The following is an 18,319-nucleotide window of genomic DNA, read 5'->3' on the forward strand; positions in this document are numbered from 1 at the left end:
ACAGTTTACCACTGTAAAACTGTCATTTAAACCTGCCATTGAACTTAGAGCGGTGGCTGTCTGTCTCTCTCAGTGTGTGTGTGTGTGTGTGTGTGTGTGTGTGTGTGTGTTCCTTTAGAGAGCTATGCATCTTGATTTGAATGAACGGATTTTTCTTTTAATTATTATCCTACTTAACTTCTGTAAGCAAGGGATTTCCAAGGCTGCATCAGTGTTTATGGAGGTCAGTCCAGAGAGCCAAAGACTGAAACCGTGATAGTGCAGCAATATTGTAAAAGTAAAGGTTTCGAATTTTTAATTCTAGGCTTATTTTATTGACTTACAAATGTACACCTTGTAGAAAAATACACACATGCATGCATGTGCACACACATATGCACACATATAGTTTGTCATCTTTGTTCTTGCTATTTCCTAAGAGAATGGCTACAAACTATACTACTCCTGCATATATACCCTAAGGACTTTAAGTCAACATGTTAGAGATACTTGCAGATACAGGTTTATTACAGCACTGTTTGCAGTAGCTAGCAAAGGAACCAGTCTAGAGGCCCCTCACAGCCAAATAGGTGATGTGGTTTATAGACACACGGAATCTTGTTCAGCGTGATGTGGTTTATAGATACACGGAATCTTGTTCAGCTGCAAAGAAAAGTGAAGCAGTGACAGTTGCAGCAATGGAAGAACTGAAAGTCATTGCATGCGTTGAAATAAGGCATACTCTGAAAGACAAGTTTCACCTGTTGCTCTCAATATAAACCCTACATTACATGTGCATGTGTGCAAATATGCGTTCTGTAAGGGTCAGGTGTCTTCATTTGAGTTCTAGTGCTTTAATAAAACACCATGACCAAAAGCAACTTGGGGAGGAGAAGGTTTATTTCCGCTTACAACTCTTAGGTCATACTTCATCATTGAGGAAGTCAGAGAAGGAACCTGGAGGCAGAAACCAAAGCAGAGGCCCTGGAGGAGTGGTGCCTGCTGGCTTGTTCCCCAAGGCTTGTTCAGCTTTCTTTCTTGTACAACCCAGAACCCATCTGCACAGGGGTGGCACTGCTTTCAGTGTGCTGGTCCTTCCACATCAGTCATTAATCAAGACAATGCCCCACAGACTCGTTCACAGGCCATTCTTTTTTTTTTTTTTTTCTTCTTCAGAGCTGAGGATCAAACCCAGGGCCTTGTGCTTGCTAGGCAAGTGCTTTACCACTGAGCTAAGTCCGCAACACTCGCAGGCCATTCTTACGGGGACGTGTTCTCAATTGGAGTCCCTCTTCCCAGATGGCTCTGGCTTGTGTCAAGTTGACACAAGTCAACCAGCACAGCATGTGTAGGCTGTGAAACTAGAAAGGGAACTGTGAAAAGGGAAGACGATCCCAAGAACGAAGAGAATGCGAGCTGGAGAGATGGCTCAGTGGTTAAGAGCACTGGCTGCTCTTCCAGAGGACCCAGGTTCAATTCCCAGAACCTATGTGGCAGCTCACCACTGTCTGTGACTCGTTTCAGTGGATCTGACACCCTCACACAGACATACATGCAAGCAAAACACCAATGCACATGAATGAAAAATAATAATAAAAAAAAAAGAGAATGGGTAGGAAAAAAGGTGTGTGTGGGGGGGGTGGGTAATGGAAGATATAGAACGTGAAAGCAGAAGCAGGGCTGTGGGGCAGAGACAAGGCACCAGCAAGAAGAGGGCAGTGGAGCAGAGGAGTGCTACAAATACAAGCAAAGTAACACATGGAAAATCACTCACTCTGTATTATAACTTGAACATTAATCAAGGAAATCTCTTTAAAACAGCAAAAGATGGGTAGAGGTGTGTGGGGAAAGCCTAATTACTTTATATGGTGGTACAAAAAGCCTGAATAGGAAAGATGCTACTCTTTAAAAAATGTGTGTGTGTGTGTGTGTGTGTGTGTGTGTGTGTGTAGCCCAGGCTGACCACAGTAATCCCTCTGCCTCAGCCTTCCAAATGCTGGGATTACAAGCATGAGCTGAAGCACCTGACTCACTACTGCTGCTTATTCACATAGCCAGAAGGAGAGAAGGGAATAGACAGGAAGGGCAAACAAAGGAAAGGAGACCACCTGTGGTCTGGGGAAGTTCTGCTGACTGGCTATGCATGTGGTTGTGTTCCGTTCCGTGCTGACTCTTAGGCTCCCTTTTTATCCTTTGCAGACAGCACTTCTGAACATCGTTTTAAGAGATTCGTTTGCTGCTCCTGAGAAAGATATTTTCTTAGCCTTGTTGAACTGGTGTAAGCACAATGCGAAGGAGAATCATGCTGAAATCATGCAGGCTGTGCGTTTACCTCTAATGAGCCTCACTGAGCTTCTGAATGTTGTGAGACCTTCAGGACTGTTGTCTCCAGATGCTATTCTAGATGCCATTAAGGTGCGGTCAGAGAGCCGAGATATGGACCTCAACTACAGAGGCATGCTCAGTAAGTGACTGTTTCCCCTTCTCACTTAGGAGTTTTGTTGGCATCTTATGCCAGTTCTAACTGCAGAACCCGAGCTATAGAACTGTGGTGCAGGTATGCATGGCATATGCCGGGGCCAAGAGGACACAGCTCTGCTTCCTGTGTGTGTCTTTCCCTGTCATTCTTCCTAACAGGATGAGCTGTTGTCAGCCCAGCACAGCTATTTCTTGTCAATCCTGAACACATTTCCCACCTGCTCCTCAGAATGTCAGTAGACATGTTCCGGAAAAGTTACTTGTCAAGCTAAGACTTTTCTTCCTTTCTGTAACAAACAAATCCTACATGTATGCTGTTGACCTAATTCTTTAGGTTCCACACGTAGAGATTCTAAGTAATGGTCACAATGGCTGATGTTAATAACAGTATTCTGATATTTCTTGCAAATGAAATAATAATAGTAGTTAACAATTATCAGATGTATTCTGTGTCAGGACTAGGCTCTACATAACCATTCAGTTCTCACATTCCATTGAGGAGATACAGACTTTTTTTTTTTCTCGAGACAGGATTTCTCTCTCTCTCTCTCTTTTTTTTTTCTCGTTTTTTGAGACAGGGTTTCTCTGTGTAGCTTTGCGCCTGTCCTGGAACTCACTTGGTAGCCCAGGCTGGCCTCGAACTCACAGAGATCCGCCTGCCTCTGCCTCCCGAGTGCTGGGATTAAAGGCATGTACCACCACCACCCGGCTGATACAGCCTATTTAAATGAAACACAGTTAGGTAACTTGCCCAAAGTCACACAGAAGGTGATGCACTGAGAATTTGATGTAGTTTGCCTATGTAGGGCGGTGCCTTTAACCATTAAAGTGTGCAGCATAAGTGCAGAGAACAGCCTCTGCTTTTGACTCTTCCAGTTTCATCGTGGAGGAGAGAAGGCCTGTGACATACTAAACACAACAGTGATGAAGTGGATAACGCTGTAACTTCAGGAAAAGGTGGCTCAGAATGATTGAGGAGTGGGCATGAATCTCATGTTTGGTTGGAGTGGCGTTAGGATTGGGTGAGTGCCAGTTTGGAAGATGGCTGAGATTAATAAGGCTGTGTATCTGAGAGGCCAGGACTAAAGAGCTAGATACAACAGAAGGCATAGTACGCTGCTGAGTGATCCAGTGGCTGCATGCCAGTTTAAACAGATCGTGGAAGTCTTTGAAAGCTGATTCACATCTCCTTTCTCTACAATGAGAAGCTTATTTGAGAGTGGCCTGTGCAACATGGTGGTGCTCTCCTGGATGGTTTGGGAGAGTTTTAACTGGATTCTGGAAGACAAGTGAGGAGGGAATTTGATCTGTTTAACTGACAGAGCGGGTGATGGCAGAGAGGTGCAAAGTAACAAGTACAGACAGGGTTCCAAGAAGAGCTTGGTGATGGGAGGGTTTAAAATTGAGGATTAAAGTGAAGGTAAGTTTATTTAGTTTTCTAAATCTAAGAAGCCAGAAATTTCGAGGCCTCATTAGCTTAGGGTAGTAAACAGTGCCAGTTAAACCTCAGCACATTTCATGTCCTCAGTTACACAGTGCTTCTGCCGAGAGATGCTGAGCTTGGTTTTGGGTTATTCTGCTTGAAGGCTTCTGGGTATGTGTCATTTCTGGCGAGGCTTGCCATTTCCTGGAGTGATACCTTTCAGGGGTGGGTCCTGAATAGATGTCCTTAGCCTGGACTTATTTCCTGAGTGATTAGATCTAGATTTCTTTTCAGTTGACATAGTAGTTCTTTGGCCTCACACATTTTGTGGATGCACATGCATATGTGTGCACAGCATATGGAGGCCAGTAGTGAGCCTCAGGCATTATTCCATAGAGTCATCCAGCTTGATACTGAGACAAGGTCTTTGGTTGGTACTGGGGTACACTGATTAGGCTGAATGGCTGGGTGGCAGACCCCAGGGATTCACCTGTCAATTTCCCCAGTGCTGTGATGTACAATTGTGTGCCCTTTTTTGAGACAGGGTTTCTCTGTAGCTTTTGGAGCCTGTCCTGGACTATCTCTGTAGCCCAGGCTAGCCTCGAACTCATAGCGATCCACCTGCCTTTACCTTCCGAGTGCTGGGATTACAGGCATGTGCCACCACCACCCGGCTCACTCAGCTTTTTATGTAGGCTATGGGAAATGATTTAGGTCCTCACTGTTGGCTTGGTAAGCACTATATAGACTGAGCTATCTCCTGAGTTCTTGGCCAGATAAATTTGATTTTAAGTCCTGAATTAGTCATTAGTTATATGATCTGGCAATAAATTGAGTTCTAGTTTTCTACCTCAGTATTGTTATGAGGATTAATTGGAGTAATTTGTGTAAATACAACATGTGAGCTCAGTCTAAGAAACTATTGCTGTCAGTATTGATATGGTTCCTCTCATCTCCATAGTCATTGTGGGAACTGTCACGTTCATCATGTTCTTGGAAACAGTTTCCTTTACTTACCTTTGGGTTTGGAAGACAGTGTTTTTTTTTTGGGGGGGGGTCTTATTTATTGATCTTTTATGTTGACTATTCAACACATTGATGAGCATATAGCAAGTGAATACTTGGTGGATGAATTCAGGAGCCAAAGCTAATAGGAAGTGGAAGCATGTTACTGATGTTCAGGGAGCAGTTACTGACAAAGAGAGTTGAAATCTGGGTAAAAGTATAGAGAACGGAGTCAAAAAGAATCCAAGTCTAAGACTTGGAGAAGACCTATAGGCCAGAGGCTTAAGGTGGAAAGCAAAGTAGAGAGGCAGGTAGACAGCAGAGACTAATCAGAGGGAGAGCTGCTCTGTGGAAGAAAACATGACCCTCTGGGGTGCATTTGTGGAAGTGTTTAGTGTCAGTGGAAGTTCTCTTGTCCTGTCAGATGCTGAACATCTGGGGCTGAATCTAGTATGGTGATTCACACATAGGCAGCTTTGAACACCTGTTTCTTTAAGTAGATTGGATGGTGGTCCCATTTAGCCGCCGTGTGTCTTCCTTGGTAATTTGCCTAGAGTTGCCAAGTGAAATGAATGGCCTAGGCTGGGATCAGACTGCAGGACTTGTGCCTCACGAAGCAGATGATCTTCCAGAATTTCTTCTGTCTGGTTTCTTTTTTGTTTGCAGTTTGTGTGTTGGAGTGCCAGACCAGAACTGCGAAGTGTGGAAACCAGGCCTGGAAATGGTGGCTAGTGGGGAGAGTCAAAGCAAGGCAGGAGCCTTTGGAAAGTCGTTTGTAATGACAGTTGTTAGGAAGGGTTGTGGGAGGCAGGGGACCATATATCCCAGGAAGTTAGTAAAGGGAGGTGGGAGATGACTTAGTGCCGGAACTGGGTAAAGAGATTCTAGTGGGCAGAGAGCTGTTTCGTGTCCAAATAATTCACTGATGTAAATGGCTGTCTCCAGTGCTATGCCCCAAATGATGATTAGGAACATAAAAGAAAAACACAGCGTAATTAGCCCAGTGCCTCAGCTTTTGCACTGTGTAGCTTGGTTTGAGTTGTGACTCAGTCTCTGATATGTTTATGCAGCCTCTCTCTGTCAGTCTTCAGAGTGTCGGTTTTATTGTCAGTACCTGGTGACACCTTCCTTACCTGTGAGTGTCATCTAGAGATGACTTCACAGTCTTAGACACTAATCTAATTGGAGAGAGGAGGGGCTTGAAAGAACTCCATCCTCCCCTCTTCCCCCTTTCTAAGAATTGGTTTGTTTTGACCCACCTATAGGGTGTGGAAGCTCAATTTTTTTTCTTAATGGCCTCAAAATACAAATCTAAAGACCATTTTGATTGTTATTTATGATCTTGCTCAATCCCTCCTGCTGCCTTCTGTTTTTTGAGAGTTTTATTCTTCATGGATAGAGAGATACAGGTACTAAGAATACTCATGGTTTGAATACTTCTGTAATTTAAATTTTTCCAGGATTACTTTTCCTTCTAAATTCATCATTTAGCTATAGATTTTGAAGAAAAAAAATAGCTTGGAGCTGTATTTTCATCTGGCAGTGTACTCATATTCTAGTTACCACGAGGGAATTTTGACTTGTATAAATGATCTTCATGTCGGAGTGAAAGATGCTCTCAGGGAATGAACTTGTTGAGAATGGCTAGAAAATGCTCAAGTACTCTTGAATGAACTTCAAGAGAAGATTTTGACTTGCGATAAACTTTCATTTCTATTTTAGATTTCAGCTGTAATCATTAGAAACTCTTGGACCTGGTATGTTATTCAGAGCTTGATAGATTTTAGTACTGAAGGAAGCTTGTCTTTAGTTTCTAAGCTTGGACTTGACACAAGTCCCTCTATGTCTCGGTGTTAACTTGTGCTGTCAGGGCTGGAGATGATAATCCCATCAGAGTTTTCTTCCGAAGGAGGATCAGAGCCTTAAACTAACAGTGACCCTGCCTGGGTCTGACACCAGCTCTGCTGCTGCTGGACACTAAGTCCATCGAGCTTTTGGTGTTTCCGTGTCTCATCTGTGATGGTGGCGGTGTTGTACTGTGCTCCTAGGAGTACTATAAGACTGAATCAAAGGATTAGTAAAGTGCTTGCGACAGTGTCTATGAAGAATAAGATACTGATCATAATTCTCTGCAGAAAGTCCTGAGCTGTTGCCGCAGTAGCTGTTGAGCATCGCTGTGCTTGCTCTGTTTGCCAGGCTGAGTTGCTTCAGTGCTGGCCTCTGCTTTTAGCTACATTTGTTGTCCTCGTCTGGAGCCACTGTTACCTGTCTTGGTTTGTAAACTTCCACAAAACCGATTTCCCACCGTATCTGCAATGCTGAGTTCTTTCTTCCTCTCTTTTCTTTGTGCACCCTTCACACCATCCCGCCAAGTTGTATGTGCACTCTCGGAAACCTGCATAGTTCTCTTATGTATGTGTAATATAGTAATGACTAGTTTCTAAAAAGCATAGTAGATGCTTTACAAACATCTTCTGAGTCTTTACAGAGAACATGTAGGGGACAGGCATTGTCCTCTTAAGAAATTGACATTTAGAAAGAGTAATTTCTTCTGAGTGACATATCCGGTTCAGAGTACAGCCTTGGTTTAAGTCATGACTGGGTCTCTGAGCATGTTTATGCAGCCTCGTGCCTTTCCATGGAGAGTGCCAGTTTTAGGTATCAGTACCTGGAGACACCTTCCTTACCTGTGAAGTGTGTTGTTGAAAGTCCTAGACACTAATCTCTCATTGGAGAGGGGAGGGGGCTTAAAATAACTACAATACTGATTCTGATGACAAGCTTCTGAATTTTCATTAAAACAAAACAACAAAACTCAGGCCGGGCGGTGGTGGCGTACACCTGTAATCCCAGCACTTGGGAGACAGAGGCAGGTGGATCTCTGTGAGTTCGAGGCCAGCCTGGTCTATAAAGTGAGTTATAGGACAACCCCCAAAAGCTATAGAGAAACCCTGTCTCAAAAAACCAAACCAAACCAAACCAAACTCAAGTGGTGTTTATTTTCTTTTAAGGTAGAATCTTATTTTCTCAGCTTGGGAGATAGATTCCTCTTGTCTGTCGGTGACTAATAGCAGCTCACACTGGAGCTTCTCCTTCTTTTATCTGAGCAGATGTCTGGCCTGTTTGCTGTACATCTGTCCTCAGCTCCGCATGGCGGGTGCAGGTCATCTGATGTGCTGTGTTGGGTCTGCAGACATTAAAGCTGCTAACAGAATGAACTCTGCAGCGAGGATATGTTTGTTCTACCATGTGTGTTTCCAGTATTAACTTTCTCTTACTGTTAAGTGTCTGGCTCACTATAGTGACATTCAGTTTGAATGCTGAATGCTATCTTAATCTTGGTGGACAGTCTATATTCCTCATTTCCATAGACTTGCCTATGCAACTGAAAACCAAATACAGATACTGGAACCTACTAAAATGCTTAGCAGTTCCTTTTCCCTCACTAATATAGAATAATTAAAAATAACCACTCCATTACTCTATTTCTGACTATAGTACCAGAAGAAAACATTGCAACTATGAAGTATGGCGCCCAGGTTGTGAAAGGAGAGCTGAAGTCAGCCTTGTTGGATGGTGACACTCAAAATTATGACTTGGATCATGGATTTTCCAGGCACCCCATCGATGATGACTGCCGCTCTGGCATTGAGATCAAGCTTGGCCAGCCGTCCATTATCAACCACATACGCCTCCTCCTGTGGGACCGTGACAGCCGGTGAGGCCTTCCTGTCTCTGAGATACTGATGGTGCATTTGCTGAAGAGGTCCTAACTTTTTGGTCATCTACTTTGTTCCTCTCCCTGACTACTTCTTCATTCACTGGAAAAAGGAGGCAGTTATTGAGAAAGAGAGTGCCCCTGTTCTAGGGTTACTACTGCTATGATGAAACACCACAGCCAAAGCAACTTGGAGAGGAAAGGGCTTATTTGGCTTACACTTCCACATCACAGTTTAGAATCAAAGGAAATCAAGGCAGGAACTGAAGCAGGGCAGGAACCTGGAAGCAGGAGCTAATGCAGAGTTAATGGAGGAGTGCTGCTTACTGGCTTGCTCCATATGGCTTGCTCCGCCTGTTTTTTAAATAGGACCCAGGACTACCAGCTTAGGGATGGCACCACCCACAATGGGCTGGGCCCTCCCCATCAATCACTAATTGAGAAAATGCCTTACAGCTGGATCTTATGGAGGCGTTTTTTCAATTGAGGCTCCCTCCTTTCAGATAACTCTGGCTTGTGTCAAGTTGACATAAGACCATCCAGCACAGCCCTCTAACAAGGAAGTGGCCCAGAGGAACTGGGAAAGGTTGTTAGATGCTCAGTGACCATCTGCTTTGGTTTTATAGGTTTAAATGGCCTATTTCTTTGTGGTCACTCTGTTATTTCTCTCAGTTACTCCTAGGGAAAGAGTTAAAAGTTAGACTTTTTTTTTAAATGTAAAGTTTTCAGTATTTTGTTTTTTGTGTTATGAGTGTTTTGCTTGCTTGTATGTATTGCACCATGTGTGTGCAGTGCTCTCAGAGGCCAGAATAAGTTGATGAATCCCCTGGGACTGGGGATAGTTGTGAGTCACCATATCTGTGCTGGGAATTGAACTTGGGTTCTCTAGAAGAGCAGCCTGTGCTCTTAACCACTGAACCATCTCTCCAGCCCCTCTTTGTCCTCCTTATATACAAGCACTGAATAAGTGGTTATTTTGGAAAATACAGAAATGCATAAAGAAGAAAATAAAAATTTCTGGTAATCTCACCACCACTTACATTAAAATTTGTATGAATCTAACTGTGTTTCTTTGTTATCTATCTGTCTGTCTCATACACATATATACATATTACAAAGTCTTCACATAGCTTCACAAAATATAGAGTAGATATATGGAAAACTTTCCTCTACTTTTAATTTTTCTTCCTTAGGAGGCAGAGTTTCAATAATTTGCCTAGCCTGATCTCAAACTTGGATTCCTTCTGCTGCCGTTTCCCGAATTCTGGTGTTACAGATGTGTGTGCCCCACTGCACCTGGCTTTAATTTCATGTTTCAGTTCCTACATTTAAAACTCTGTATTAGCTTTGAAATGTTATCTGGCATCCTTCCATATAAGTGAACATTATTTATTGCATTTGTTACTATTGGATATTATGAATACCTTTAAAATACATAGCATCCCATGGCTGAAGAAATTGTCCATTAGTGCATAGCTAAGTATCCTTGGAATAAAATCACATTGTGAAAGAAATGGGGTGGGCTTCAGGCCACGGCCTGTACCCAGTTTTTTAGCAGCTTTAAGAGTACTTTCCATTTAGCAACTCTGTCATACTTTGGTCCACTGTGGCTTGTGATCCATTGTGGTGGCAGCGATGAGCAGAGCTCAGTGGTCTCTAGTATTACTTATCTTTAGCCTAAGACCTACCCAGCCTCTGTGCCTTTTTGGGTCTTGGCCTGTTGGTTCTGTGGTGATAGTGATAAGGCTCCCATGGAAGAGAGTGTGTCCTGGTAGCACACTGGTGACCACCTTGGATTTTTTGGTCATTTGAGCCGTGTTTGAGGGACTCTTTTTAGGTGAGAGTTAGCATTTGTATGTGCAGTATGTTGTGATCCCTAGGAGATAACTCTGTTTAGTTCTTATTAAGAGTATGTTTCATGGGGCTGCAGATAGGGCTCAGTAGTTCAGTACTGCTCTTGTGAAGAGGGCTACAGTTTGATTAGCAGCACCCACATTGGTTGGCTCACAACCACATGTAACTCTAGGTTGGTTGGCCTCTGCAGGCATCTATGCACGCACGCACACATGCTCTAAAATAAATCCTTAAAAAAAGACTATTTCCTCACATGTATCCATAATTGACAAAGTGGTTGGAGTTAGTTCATATTTCTCATTTCCAAGAATCCCTAGTTAATAATAACAATGTAATAATAATTTTATTGCACTTTCATTACTTGTATATGGTAGGCATTCTAAAGGCTTTACATATTTCATCCATCTAATTAATAATGAAATTGGTATAAAAATGATAAAGGAAAAGGTTAGTGTGCTTGAACCTGAAAGCACTGCTTATTGTTTCCACGATGTTAAATATTTATAGGCCACTTTGTTTTAGTATCTATATTACATTCACAGAGGACTTAGCTTTACTGTGTTCTTTTCTTACAACATTGCTAACATTTGAAGTAAAGGTGAAAAATTCAAAATCTTAAGCCAAAAAGCTTCTGATGTGTTGTAAAATTATATCTCACATTCCTGATAACCCAGAGAGGTTCAATAAAAGGTTATAACCAGTTTGAGACTGAGCGATAAAATGAATGGGAGTCGAGGGGACAGCAGAAAATGAGGGGGTGACACAAAATAAGCTGACCTTTTCTGGCCGCGACTATGGTTGCAGGCTGACATTTATGGTCACCTAAATCTTCCAAGATTGTTCCTGTTGATATTACAGTACAAGTAATAACTGCATCTCAGATTTAAATTTGGCTCATGACAAGGAAATACAGATTTTTTCAGTATGGGACTAGCATGTAATGTCCTAGGCAGCTGACTAGGGGTGGATGATGGGCTGTTTTCATTACAGCCAGGATATTAGCTGGCAAGTTTCAAGTTGCATCTAGAAGAAACGAGCATTATCTATCCCCCATGTTGTTTATTTTCCAGCAGGCTGCTCTGGAGTGTGGTGTGGTAGGAGACTTGAGAGGTGGCTGGAGATAACTGGCTTCTGTGGAGGACCATTCCACTCTGCTGCACTTAACTTTCCTGCCGAGAAGGGAGGGGGGAGCACCTATGCCAGGGGCTGTGGAAGGAGGAAAGGGCACTCGCCTGCTTCTCTGTTCTTGTTCCTTCTCTGTTCTACCCGCCCCAGCTCTGCTCCTGTTTGCCTGTCTTTCTTTCCCTCCCTCTTGGCTTTATCAATCTGCTAATGTGGCATGGTCAAGGCATTCTGATGATGTAAAGAAAAACAATCTTCCATTCCATTCTCAACTAGTTCATCATTTGGTTAAGGCAGAAAGACAAGCTGAGAAGAAATGTCAATCCAGTGTGCAAATGCTATAGTAGAGTGTTTTATACAGCTTTCATTGCTACCGAATTTGAAAAATGTGATTTTGAAACAGGAAATATAATTAGTGAATGCTATATTTGGGTACCTTTTAATATTTTACTTTGGTTTTGTATTGTCACTGTACTATATTTTTTCTTTTTAACTTCATAGGTCTTATTCCTACTTTATTGAAGTGTCCATGGACGAACTAGATTGGATCAGAGTGATAGATCATTCACATTACCTATGTCGGTCTTGGCAAAAGTTGTATTTCCCAGCTCGCGTATGTAGGTAAGTACTCATGGTTATCTTAAAGGACATTTGGAGTTTGGGGAGATTGCTCTCAAAAAAACCAAAACAAAAATAAAAAACAAACAAACAAACAAAAAAAAAGCCTGTAAGGAAAGTTATATCCTTAGTGTGTGGATGTACTGTGGACCTGTCCAGCATGTTTGGTGCTGTGTTTTCCTGTGGAAATGTGGAGACTGTGAAGAAACAGGTAACCCCTGAGAGCTGGACATGCCCTTTGCACTCATTGCTGTCTAACAGAGAAGGCAGCTGTGGTTAGGCAGTGTTGTTCCTTCACATCTAGGGAAGATCTTTCTGAAGGCTTCTGGCAGTGCTCAGAGCCAGGAGGAGAGTTTTGGATGCCTTTGTCCACACCAGGGGATGTCATGTGTGGTCTGACAGAGCACGTATTTTAAGGGGGTTGGGCAAAGGTTCAAGGCCAGCTTAGCTGGAAGGGTTCTCCCGACACCACCCTTTTCTGTCAGTACCAATGGATTCTGTACCAGCCCCAGGTGAGATTGTTTTACAGAGTATTGAAAAGTTACTGTTCCAATAGTTTACATTCTTCTTTAGATTAGAACCCTTATCTGAACTTTTTGTAGTTCTGCAAAACATCTAAGTTAATGAAATTGGGAGTTGGAAAAGGTGGTTGAAGTTCCCTGAAAATTATATAGATTTGTTCATTTTTTTTCTGGACAGAGCCCTCCGATGATAATCTTTCAGGCAAGAGGTTAAAGGGAGAAAATGGTGGGAAGAGAAATGGTTGGGAAGTAGGGAGAATGTGGAGGTGGCCCCTCTTACCATCACCTCACCTTCTTCCCACATCAGATGCCATCTCCTCTACCTTGTAGTTGTGACTGACATGAAGCGGGTGAGAATGTCTGGTTGAGTCTCCTGGTCAGGAGTTACCTCTGTGAACTCAGGCTTAACTCAGCACAAGGACTCCACAAAACCTTTCCACCACTAGTCCATGTTCAGTATGGGTGTGGCTGGACAAAGCATCGCTACACAGGGGTCCTCTGTGTGAAAATGAAGAAAATCAATTTCATTTCCCCAAAGAGGGACGAAAATATTTCAGTTCTTTTCCCTAGAGGAGTTTTGAATAGATTAAAGTAAGAGGGACCAGAAATTAAGATTCCATATCTCAGAGCTGCCACCATATACTTGAAGAGAGGGAGCTGTGGAGGGGGAGGAGGAAGAAGAGATCAAGTCTACATTGACTCTGGTTGGAATGGTTGAAGCAGATTAAAGAATAAACAGCATGTCAGTCTAAGTATTTGACATGGTTGGAAGGATAGTGCATGTGTATGTAATTTGAAACAATAGGAACATGACTCTTAGAACAAGTTATCATGATTCCAGCTGTGACAGCCACTGTGCTTCCTCCCTTCACAGCTCCAGCAGGAAAAAGGGAGACCTGCCTTCAGTCAGGCTCTCTAGCTTTTAGAAATTATACTTCTCCTTGAGTATTGATACTTTTCTTTTTCCTGCCTGCCCTTTACAGTTTCAGAGGGTGAGTCCATGATTCTTGTGGTGAGAGCTTGCAGCAGGCAGTCGGGCATGATGCTAGAGCAGTAGCAGAGAGTTTACATCTTTCTCTAGAGTGTGCATGTACACACACACACCACCCACCCTCACCTTCCCACACACAACACCCCCAACTACTTGTACTCACCCCTGTACCCCCTGCATGGATGGCATGAGCTTTTGAAAGCCCAGCCCATACAAGCTTCCTCCAATAAAGGCACACCTCCTAATCTTCCCAAACAGCAGTTGTATTAACTGAGGACCAAACGTTCAAATAGATGAGCCTGTGGGGCCGTTCTCATCCATACCACCACAGTCCGTCAGCTCCAGACTACAGGTCTGAGCAGAGACAGTGATAACAAGAAAGGGGGCATCTCAGGGTCCACATTAGTAGGAACTTATAACCATTCTAGCACATCAATTACATTTCTTCCTAAGTCTGTTTCTTGGTTTAGGTTTTTGTTCTAACAGTATTTTAAAATGAATCTAAGAATTAGACTTTACTGATAATCCAAGGATTCTTTCGTTTTCCTTCATAATCACTTATTGACTGCTTAAACAATGTTCTAAATGAACTACTCAGGTACTTCACTCTGCAGTTAAATACTTTCTTAGCATGGAAGTGTTTGGTTTTTATCGTTAGCTAATTTGTGTATTTGTATGCCCCCTTGTTCTTTAGTATCCTTTGTGCTGGTTTGGTTTCTGCCTCTGAGAGTGAAATTACAAGCTCTTAGAGGCACGGGGTCTGGATTCTACATCATTGTACTTTCAATCACCGCTTAGAGTGTGCCGTGGGTGCACCAGCTGCTCTGTACACAGTGTGGCTTCCTGGTGTAAGGCACTGGCTGTAATGGTGAGAGAGTAACTCAGCACTGATGTGGCATTCATGATTTCATCTTAACAGTGCATTCGTTAAGATGGTATGAGCGGTGCAAACTCCCTGAGGAGAATATAGCTCTACATTTTCAGTTTGTTTTCTTAGGAAACTGGATGTAGAGGATCTTATTGAAGGTTGTGAGTGCTTTGAATGGATGGCAGCTTTGGTCTGTTACACTGAAACTACTTTATAAACTGAGGAGTTGCCGATACCTACAACTTTCTCTGAGACCAGGCACAAGTGAGTGAGCATTGTGGTCTCAAACTGAGCTGTGGTGTAGCTGGAGCTCACTGCAATCCTAGCTTCACACACTCACCAGGTGGTAAATCTGTGCCTCCCTCAGCCTGGCACCCACACCCATCAAGAATGAGAACAGCACTCTCGTGAACTTTGCTTTGATAGTTAAATGAGAAGTACTGAGCTTGATGTCTGATTGAAAGTAGAGACTCGTAAATAGGAGATTTATTTTTGTCAACTTTTTGAGAATATGAACTGTTGTTTGATCATCAGAAAAGGTCCTGTCTTTGGCACGGTGGCTTCTATTAAGACCACTATGCCTTTTCTTGGCAGCCAAGCCTTCAGAGTACTTCCCTGTACTGTCAGGCCACACATGGCAATCCCAGACCTCCCGCAAACGGTATGTCAATAACTAATAATTTGCCCATTTTTGAATGTTTCTAGCAGTTTTGTTTATTTGATTCTGGGGTGTGTGTGTAATCATTAAGTCTGACTTCCCAATACCTTGTCCAGTGTAATCCAGGCAGCATTCATCTTGCACAGGAGTAGATTGTGTCTACTGGCAATAAGATAGCACCAGGCTTCAAACCACAGTGATCTTTTCAACCGCAATGAATGGAGAGAAATGACCGACTCGTTCTTTCTGGACCCTTGCCAGGAATGTTTGTGTGTGAAGTGGGGGCTGTTGTATGTGGCCAGAAGCTTAGACTAATAGTGTCTCCCATCCTTAACCCTTCACTGGAGGTGAAGAAAAGTGACTTGTAGTTTATGTGCGATCTTCATCCTCAGAGCAAACCACACTATGTCATTTGTAAGAACTTTGCATTGATACAGACGTGTGTGTGTGTGTGTGTGTGTGTGTGTGTGTGTGTGTGTGTGTGATTGTTTTCTGTGTTTTGTGATTTGGTATTAGGTTTTAGTGTTATAGTGATGCTTTTTTGCCAGATAGAATTTTACATTTTTAAAAAAGGTAATCAAATCAGTGTTTTGAAATTATTTCTAGTTTTATATCTTATTTAGAAAGGTGTTCCTCAATCCAATGCTAAAGAATGCTGCATTTTTTTTAAATTTTTTTTTTTTACTCCTTTAAAAACTCCTTATAATCAAATAGTCAATTCAGGCAGACAGAGGAGAGAGGTGGTTTAGATTGGGACAGTTAACTTAGGAGTGTTCATTTAACAGTGATTGCTTACCATCCTGATGAGACAGGCCTTGTTTCTATGTGCTGAATTCTAGTGTATACTTGACTCTTCACTCTTCAGTGATTTCCTTTGATTCCTGTTGACTGTTTGAATTACTGTTGTTTCCCTTCCTATTTTCTTAGAGTGAGAAATTATAACATGCCAAATATGTCACAGAAGAAGGAAAGGGTGTTGCAGAACATCTGCCAGTCTGCCTTTCTAGTCTCAGGGGTTACATTAGAGGCCTTCAGTGATGATAAACATCTCACTAGAGGGGCTCTGTTTTCACCCAGAACAGGGATTTAGGTATGCCTCACCAGCTCAGGAAAAAAACTCTCTTCATTTGTTCATCCACCACTTATTCATTCAGCAAATAAGCACCTACTTTGTACTATGCATTGCACTTGATCCTGAGATTGTAACTCTGATGGATGGCAGGGTTTCGGCGTTTGTCAATCGGGGGAGGTGCAAGCACAAATTTATAAGTACATGTTGTCAAGATAGCACTCTGATAACAAGGATCAGTGGGAGCAGGTATGTATTTTTAAGTAAGGTGGCCAGGGTGGTGGTGTTGTATGCCGAGCTATGGGAAATGACATTTTCTGGTCTATGCTTCGGACATGCAGGCTTTCTTGGGTGTATGGTGAATGCTGCTCATGTAGTTGGGCTTCTGTAGAAGCAGCCTCATGAGGTGTGCACTAAAACTGTACCATTTGTCGGCACGAGGCACTGGAGTCTCTTCAATTGCTACCGTACATTCTGTCCACCCTCACCCTGCTGTCATTAGCTGCAGCATCCCCACTCGTCCTCATTAGATGACAGTTCCTACACAGGGCTGTAGACCTAGGAGAGAGAAGAGGCATCTCTATTTATGGAGACATTCTCTGCTGCCATGCTAATGGTGCGTGGATGCATGCATGCCTTTGTTCACCCCTCCCCACCCCCTAACTGGGCACAGATAACATTTATTTACTTATAAAGGCAAACACTGGCATATTTGAGCAGTTCACCCGGAGGCTTTAAATTCCTAGTCCCTTATGCTGAGCCTTTATTCTTCTCATGGGATCAGAAAACTCAACCATTTGAGAAATGCTCTATTTAAGATGTAAAAGAAATGGGAAGGGTTCCACTTTAAAGAAATAGCTGTTTTAGGAAACACTGAGTTTGAATTGTTCCTTTACCTATAACTTTGATATCATAATTGAAGTAACATAGAACAGCCTACAGAGAGGAGCATTCTTTTTTCTAAGAATGCAAAGCAAAACGTAGCCACATGGTGTCACTAAATTATAACAGTTTTACTTAGAGCAGAAGAGACTTTGAAATGATTTTTAAAATAAAACCATATTTAAATCTATCATTCTGAAGTCTGTGATTTGTGAAGTAACATGTGAACTATTTGTAGTGTCTGAGTCTTCTACTGATGGGAAGCATTAATTATGCCAGAATCTGTGGATGTCCACTTTGTGCCAACAAGCTCAGGAGTCGTCATCTGCAAAGTGGAGAGGCCATGTGAGCTTCTCTAGTACAGTTGTTCCAGCTTCTTACAAATAAGGTTTTCAGGCCTTCTTTTGGAATTTTGAAATCAATAAAAGAGTAAGAGATCCACTGACTGTATATGAGGAGTCAAGAATAGAAGGGACGAGGATACAGGGAGGGAGGTAGAGGGTTGGGGAGGCTGGAAAGGGAGCAGCCTGATGTATGTGGAGCACTTGTGGACCAGCTGCACTGTATTCCTTGTCTGATTCTCACAGCAGCTCGTGGGAGGAAAACCGACTCTATTGCTGTGCAGATGCAGAACTAGAACATTGGAAATCTGAGCTTTTAACCAAAGAGTCTGACTTTGTGTCATATGCTGCCATTACTGGGGAGTGGGGAGGTGCAGAAGCAGCTCTCACTGCATCTGCAGCATGGTGAGAGCACGTTAACAAGCACAAGTCCTTGGGTTCATCCTCCAGAATAAACAACAGACCAGATCAAACCTAGCAAAACAAAAGGAACAGCCCTCCTCTAGAGTTACAGGACACAGGAGCCAGAAGCCTTTGCTGCCCTTTTGGGGCAAATTCTCCCACTGAGTGACATCTCTTTCCTACCCCTGTGAGAAGAGCAGTTTCCAGGAGTACTGCAGGAGTCTCACTGTTACCAAAGGCTGCTCTGTTCCAGCTGGTCACAGCCACGAGTATACAAGCTCACGTTTGCTAATGGTGATGATCAATTGAAGAAATTTTTTTTTTTTTAAATGCTCCAAAGAGCGTTTGGCAATGCTTGTTGTAGGTGTGCTTTGTCCGTTTGTCAATAGA

General features: G+C 42.8%; 1 protein-coding gene across 1 annotated transcript in view; it reads left to right on the forward strand.

The window, feature by feature from the left end:
- Positions 1-18,319, forward strand: part of Btbd9 (BTB domain containing 9) — a 362,869-nt gene that overhangs the window by 40,891 nt on the left and 303,659 nt on the right. Inside the window, exons 4-6 of the mRNA XM_036167576.1 lie at positions 2,179-2,443; positions 8,384-8,603; positions 12,081-12,200. Coding sequence (XP_036023469.1) covers positions 2,179-2,443; positions 8,384-8,603; positions 12,081-12,200 — 605 coding nt within the window. The remainder of the gene's footprint in view (positions 1-2,178; positions 2,444-8,383; positions 8,604-12,080; positions 12,201-18,319) is intronic.

This window comes from Onychomys torridus, chromosome 18 (genome assembly GCF_903995425.1).
Source record: "Onychomys torridus chromosome 18, mOncTor1.1, whole genome shotgun sequence".
Classification (NCBI taxonomy): Eukaryota; Metazoa; Chordata; class Mammalia; order Rodentia; family Cricetidae; genus Onychomys; species Onychomys torridus.